The sequence below is a fragment of the Larimichthys crocea genome, chromosome XVI (assembly GCF_000972845.2).
Source record: "Larimichthys crocea isolate SSNF chromosome XVI, L_crocea_2.0, whole genome shotgun sequence".
Lineage (NCBI taxonomy): Eukaryota > Metazoa > Chordata > Actinopteri > Sciaenidae > Larimichthys > Larimichthys crocea.
This window is the reverse complement of record NC_040026.1, coordinates 21,237,332-21,244,326: the sequence shown is the minus strand read 5'-3', so window position 1 is coordinate 21,244,326 and position 6,995 is coordinate 21,237,332. Positions and strand designations below refer to the sequence as shown.

At 40.7% G+C, this 6,995-nt stretch overlaps 2 protein-coding genes across 4 annotated transcripts in view; both read left to right on the top strand.

The window, feature by feature from the left end:
- Positions 1-746: 746 nt before the first annotated feature.
- Positions 747-5,520, top strand: vps25 (vacuolar protein sorting 25 homolog). Its single transcript, XM_010742758.3, has 6 exons — positions 747-859; positions 2,246-2,391; positions 3,806-3,859; positions 3,942-4,030; positions 5,118-5,193; positions 5,353-5,520. The coding sequence occupies exons 1-6, from the start codon at positions 813-815 to the stop codon at positions 5,463-5,465; spliced, it is 525 nt and encodes a 174-aa protein (XP_010741060.1). The 5' UTR covers positions 747-812; the 3' UTR covers positions 5,466-5,520.
- A 1,073-nt stretch (positions 5,521-6,593) lies between these two features.
- wnk4a (WNK lysine deficient protein kinase 4a) overlaps positions 6,594-6,995 on the top strand; it is a 38,633-nt gene continuing 38,231 nt past the window's right edge. For 2 of the 3 annotated variants that reach the window (XM_019262827.2, XM_019262825.2), the window contains exon 1: positions 6,594-6,942. The gene's annotated coding sequence lies outside the window, so the exon portion shown is untranslated. The remainder of the gene's footprint in view (positions 6,943-6,995) is intronic. The other variant, XM_019262826.2, reaches the window with a different exon arrangement.

Sequence of the window (6,995 nt, the reverse complement as noted above, 5' to 3'; positions counted from 1 at the left end):
TTTAATTTATAAATGGCCGTGTTGACCTGGCGATTTGTCCAGAGCTTACCCTGCTTCTCGCCCAATGCCAGCTGGAACAGGCTCCAGCCCTAATGAGGATAAGCAGATAATAGAAAATGAATAGAATAGAAAAAGAAATACTTTACTGTTCCTTCAAGAGGAAATTCTTTTTTTGAGCTCAAGTTCACATAGTTGCACCCTGAGGTGCACAAAGGTTAACTGGTACCTCAGTCCACCTTCTACACTTTGGTCCATGCTAGACTGTAGAAATATAACTGTGCCTTCACCAGACAAGGCTCACATGTCCCAGGAATGGGTGGACCAAAGAACAAGTTCCCAGCACCATTATTTATTTTGTTAGGAAATTTCTCGTTAAGGATTACCTGATTTTTCAATGATTTTTTTATTTATTTTATATGATATCGTATATTAGGAAATTAAAGAAGAGTACTACAATTTACTACAATTGTAAACACAATACAATTAGTGTTTACATTTTTAAAAAAGTATTTAATTAAAAAAAGTATTAATTAAAAAAAGTAATTTTAAAAATTTATTTTAAAAAGAATTTAATAAAAAAATATTTAATTAAAAAAAGTATTTAATTTAATAAAAAGTATTTAATTTTAAAAAAGTTTAATTAAAAAAAGTATTTAATTTAAAAAAGTATTTAATTAAAAAAAAAGTATTAATTTAAAAAAAAATGTTTTTTATTTAATTTTGTATGTTTATTCAGGTAATAACGAGGCTTTTATTTTGAAAGACTCTGTCGGAACCACGTGAGGAGGTCGGTGAGCTCGGTAACGGCCGCGATGAGTTTCGAGTGGCCCTGGCAGTACAACTTCCCTCCGTTTTTCACGTGAGTGCACCTCACCTGAAGCTCGTTAATTAGCACTAATTAACCCCGCTCGTTAACCTCCGTTTGTTTTTTGAGGCGCGCGCTGACTCGCGAGCTCAAACTAACCAGCCGTTAGCCGGCTAACAGGCTAAATAACATGACGGGATGCTACGGAAGTGGCTCGGTAAAGTTCGTCTCACAGCGGCTGTGGTTTTTATTCCGCGGCTCGTTTCGGCTCGAACAGGTGTGAAACTTTACGAACATCAACATAAAGATGATTCACGGCGTCATGCGCGAGTTTAAAGAGCGAGATCAGCTGTTAGCGCAAAGCTAGCTGCCGAAACACACGTAACACCGGTGTTACGGATAATTCTGTGACCGGCAGATTCTGTGACTTTTATTTTTTAGCTAGCTGAATATTATTAACGCGTTTTTGTCATGATTTATTGTGTTTAGTGTTTTTGCTGTGAAACAACTCAAGTTAAAAAATAAATAACTATTAAAAAAAATATAAAAACATGCGCAGTGTGTTTTTAAAATGAAAAGATCTGCGCAGTTTGTGCAGGAATACACAAAATATTTGACATAAACATGCAAGATAATTAAATTAAAGTCTGAAGTGCATTAACTCAACGTGTAGTGTGATACAGGTGTAAACTGCTTTACCTGTCTGTGTGTCTGTGGAGCACTAACACCTCACCTGACAGTTGCAGACCAGGAGCAGCTTTATTCATAATAAGAGGCTTTTTTTATTATTGTTGAATCCCGAACAGAACCAGAACTCCTCAGTGATCCAGTTTGTGAACAGTGTCTTACTCAAAACTTATCTGTGAAGACAGAGCAGCCTGATGTCGACACGAAATATCTTTTATATATATCTAAATCTATTCAAAACAAAGTTTTAAGGTCGTATCAAATGTTTCTACATTGATTGATTTATTGAAATGTGTTTCAGAGATTCCTCCTGCGGTGCTGTAGTTGCAGATCTCAGTCATGAACACCTCGGTGCTGAACTTCCTCTGAAACGACTTTAAACGCTGATACCAGCCAAATTCAGGCTGTTGATAAGAGTTCTGAGAAGTTTCAGTGGTAACAAGATAAATCAACAGGACATTGTGTAGTGGCTTGTTTTATACTACGACTAAGTCTCCCCTGAGTACATTCAGGACAATATTTGATTATATATGCAGCTTGCACTCCTGTACCAGGTGACATGAGTGAGCTCTGACACAGCTCATCCTAAACAACCGTTTCCTGGACCTGTCTTTGTCCACGGTGGCACTCTGTTGTAACCGTGTACCATTAATCATTAATTAATCACAGATATGTGGACGGTAAATGTGTTAATTCAGTCTCTAGTCGCTGTGTTTGCTGTTTACATCCTCTGCTTTGTCTCTTTGTGGACAGACTACAGCCCAATGTTGATACGAGACAGAAACAGCTGGCGGGGTGGTGTTCTCTGGCGCTGTCTTACTGCCGGCATCACAAGCTCTACACCCTGGACGTGATGGAGGCTCAGGAGAGCCCCGTGTTCAACAACAAGAAGATAGAACGTATCCTACCTGTTCACCTGTGGGCCGGTCATAGAGTTACACGGTGCCCCGCGGTGCCAGATCGTAACGGTTCCTACTAGAAATTCTACACGACGGTACTACCGTGGATTACTATGCTACCGGTGCCACTTTCCGCCTCTACTCTCCTCCCGGCTACTCCATGTAAACAAACCAACATGGCAACTACTGCACCCGAGCTACAGCAGTCTGCCGTGGCGTCGTCGTCAGTGGCAACCACTTATTTTGTAACTCGTTGTTTCAAATTCGTTTCAGTCTAATTCTTACTTCACCAGTGTTATGTTTATCATGCACCAAACAACATTACAAGTAATTAATAAGTATTTATAACTTGTACAAACACATTGCAGTTCATAAAAATAATAATAATAAAAAGGCAGCAGTATCGCGATAATACCGTGATACTTTGTCTGGTATAGTATCGTGGTTACCACTTTACCGCACGTGACACAAATCCACATTGTGTCTCGTGTTGGCGTAGATTGTTTGATTTGGATTACTTGTTAAGGTTTTATAGGCTGCCTCGTTTATGGGGTTATAAAGTGACACTTTACCTCTGCAGGATATTAATGTTTACAAAATCAGGGAAGCTTCTACACCGTCACAGGAAGAATGATTCTGTCAACAAATCCAAATTTTCTGACTCCAGCTTCTCAGATTTGAATATTTTCCGGTTTCTTTTGTCCTCTCTGATGGTAAACTGAATATCTTCAGGGTTGTGGACAAAACAAGACATTTAAAGACCAAACAGCTGATTAATTCATCAAGAAAATGGATTTTGATACTGTCAAAATAAATTGTTAGTTGCAGCCCGAGTTTTCCTCGAGTTCCTTTTGTATATGTGAAAGAAAATTGCAGAAGAAGCTGCATGTAATTGTCCCATATGATGTTTTAAAGTTTGGAAACAAACAAATAAAACTGAAAAATGAATCCCACTGGAGGCAGTTCAGAGGGAACGAACGACTCAGAGTATCGACCGGTTTTAAGAGCAGGTAAAGGTGTCAGGCCGACCTGATGGCAGCAAGAAAAGTCCAGAAGAAGCCAAAATGTTTGATGTTTTTGGAGGATTTGTTGGTTACAAAACGAATTGAGATCCCCTCGCTTCACTCCGGCGATCTCTGAACAGACTCTAACAACACTGTTCAGTTTCCGTCTTTGACCTCGAGGCTGTGAAAGCAGCACATGGAGGAAAAGATCAGGAGACTTTCAGTGAAAGAACAATAAAAACAACAGACAATGGTCGGACTGACAGAAAATTAGTGAGCTGGAGTTGCATTATGGGTAATGTAGGCAGCAGGTTTTGGGGAAGGAAAAAGACGATGTCTGTTTTTTTTAAACTTCATTGAACTCTTGTACGTTCGCTCCTTTTGTTTGTTCGTCCTTGACTGAACTTCAGGAAAACTGTCGATGGAAGCGATTCAAGTCGTGTTTGAGGAGTTGAGGAAAAAAGGTACAAAAGGTTTGTCTCATTATCTCACCGTGATTTATTCACAAACATGTTTTCATCGTCGTGTTTTTTTCCCCGTCCTCAGGGAACCTGGAATGGTTGGACAAAAACAAGTCTCGGTGTTTAGTCATGTGGAGACGACCGGAGGAATGGGGCAAGTTAATATACCAGTGGGTGAGTCACACACTGTACTGTCTGTCATGTTTTGTACATGTGTGTGCGGCTGATAGAGGATAAAGAAGAACATGTTCTCTAAAGCTCATCGGTAAGATGCTAATTTAAGAACAGTGATCAGCAGTGTTGTTTTGAATGAGCTGGATTTCTCCCGGAGGTCGCCGGTTTCTTGTTGACGTGTCGTCACGTTTTTAATCAGCTTTTTACATTTACAGGACAAAACACTGATGCAGAGTCTGAGTAAATGCTTCCACTGCAGAACATTTGAGGACAGAGTTAGTCGAACAGCGTCGGCCGACACTGCTGCTGGATTTTAATGTCAGATTATCGATGCTCGGAGAGACGAGTATTCTCTGAGGCGGTGCGGGGTTACAGCTGTGACGGAGGTCGCTGAGTTCACACCTCGCTGAAGATAAACGAGCAGACCAAACCTTCTTCACGTCTGATAAAGACTCTGTCAAGTGGCTGCACCTTTATCTTTATCTGTGCTCCAGATGTTCTACCTCAAGTTAACTTGTAACATCTGTCTTTGACTGTCAGAGGGAAAAGTTATTATTCATTTTGATTTGATAAACAAACAAGAATAACAACATAACTAATTACAGCTTACACCCAGCTGTTCATGTTACTGCATCAGTTACACATTATCCTTTATTACTTTTACCAGAAATACAACCTCAGACAGACAAAGGGTTCACAGACATGCATTATATACATCGCTGATGTCTTCATGTTTAATCTATTTTCCCCATTTTCTGTTAAACACATCTTCTTTCACTCTTAATATGAATTTTTCCCATACTATATCTGCCCACTGACTCTGTCTGGGTGACTCCATATCAAGTACTTATCTTCCTTTAGCACCACATCAGTTCTATTACCCAGATATAAAACTAAACATTTCTTGGGGACTACAAACTCTTTGTGGACTCTTTCCCAGAATGACTGTACGCTCACAGTTTCACCTTTTTATGTATCAGGCGTGACAAAGAAACTAAAAAAGATTAAATTCTCTCCGGCGTGTATGTGTGACACCATTCGTCTTCTGTTCAGTTCATTTCAGCTGGGTTTTTTTTTAACATTTCAGGTTTCCAGAAACGGGATGGTCAACTCTGTGTTCACGCTGTACGAGTTGTCCAACGGTGATGACACAGAAGGTGAAGGTATGAGACCTTTTCTTCAACATCTTGTGTAAAGTATAAATCCTGTTGGATCTTTCAAAGTTTTTCAACTTTTAATCGCCTAATTTTTTATTGAAAATAAAAAAAACACCTCGTCCCTTTATAATAATTGTGACATGAACTCTTGATCTGTCCCTGCAGAGTTTCACGGCTTGGAGGAGTGGATGCTGCTGCGCTCGCTGCAGGCGTTACAAACAGAAGGCAAAGCGGAGATCATCACCATGGATGATGGAAAGGGCGTCAAATTCTTCTGATTAAAAAAACAAAACAAAACGGTGCTGGAAATCACTCACTCTGCCCGGGGAATACGGCGTTTAAAAGTAAAGATTTAGCCATTAAAGGCTACACGGTGCAACTCCACCTGCTGCTCATGCAATCGCCTTTTTCTTAGCGGCTGATCATGTCTAAGTGGTTTTCCCTCCCGGTTATTTTTTATTTTCTTTCTTTTCCTCCTCTCGGCTGTTGTTCCAACCAGACCATCCCAAAGAAAGAAAATAAATCCCCGAACACGACACCAGGGGGACGTTTTATTTTGAGAATAAATGCTTCCAGAAGAGGAACACCTCAGAGACTCTGATCAGCCAATCCTGGCTCGAGTCAGCTGATGTATTATTAATAAAATAATAATAATAATAATAGTGGACTTCATGTACAGATTGCTGTCATTCTATTATTGTGCAGTAGCTACTGTGACACTCCTGTTTTCCTCTCTCTGTATATCCAACCTCCTTTTTTCATATGTAGACAAATAAATTAGACATTTGCTAACTGTGCCTGTTTCTGTGACTGTGTGTGACACTGTGCAGAGTTAAAGATGTTAAAGCCTGCAGCTGATTGACTGACTGACTGAGTACTGCGTGGTCCACTCACATCATGTGCTGGGTTGATACATCTCCAGGGAATCTCGCGTGTTTTTGTCTGATAACAGTGTGTGTGGTAGAGGGGGGGACAGGTGGGGCTCAGTGTGGCCTTGGCTGATAAAGGTGTCCTGTTTCATCAGCAGCTCCCCCTGCAGGACACACCTCCTCCACCTCCACTGCTGCGTATCTCTCTCATTCAGGTTGATCAGATGACGGCAGCCTGATTACAAAACGTGTCGTGAGATTACTCACCAGCTTTATCTTAATTCAGAGAAACTGGAGAAGTTTCGCCGGTTAGTGACGAGCCAATCGGAACAGGAGACGTCCTGTTTGTGCGGCACAGTCTGAAAGTCATCACAGGACTACGGATGACACGTGTGCACCTAATCAATACAAGGAAATGTGGAAACAAATTAACAGTATGGATCTTTGAAACATTCCCTTTGGCAACTCCCAATCCTTCCCAAGACTTTTTTTTGGACACCCAATTTGCCATAACCAATCAAAAACATTATAAAGGCGTTGTAACGCAGTGTTGGGGGGAGATTTAAAGAGCATTAGTTTGCAAACACAACTTAAATCAGTATAATTACTCCCTCTGGATAGTCCTATTAGCGCGTCAAAGCTGCGAGGGGCGGAGTTGGAAAGCGCGCACTCGGTTGCGCACGGGACGCACAGCCCTCCTGAGCTCTGTTGATATAGGCAGCTCCGTCCTTTCACCGGAGGTTATGGCTGAGGACTTCGTGAAGGCAAGAGAAGAGGACGACTCTTAAATATTTTTCATAGGAGCTATGCGTCAATCTGCGCTTATGCGCGCAATTCTCTTGTGAGTTGTTTTTTGTTTTGTTTTTTTACGCAGCGCCCGTGATGAGTAAGTACTTTATTCTCACTTTTCTGTGTATTTCTTAAAAACATGTTCATGAA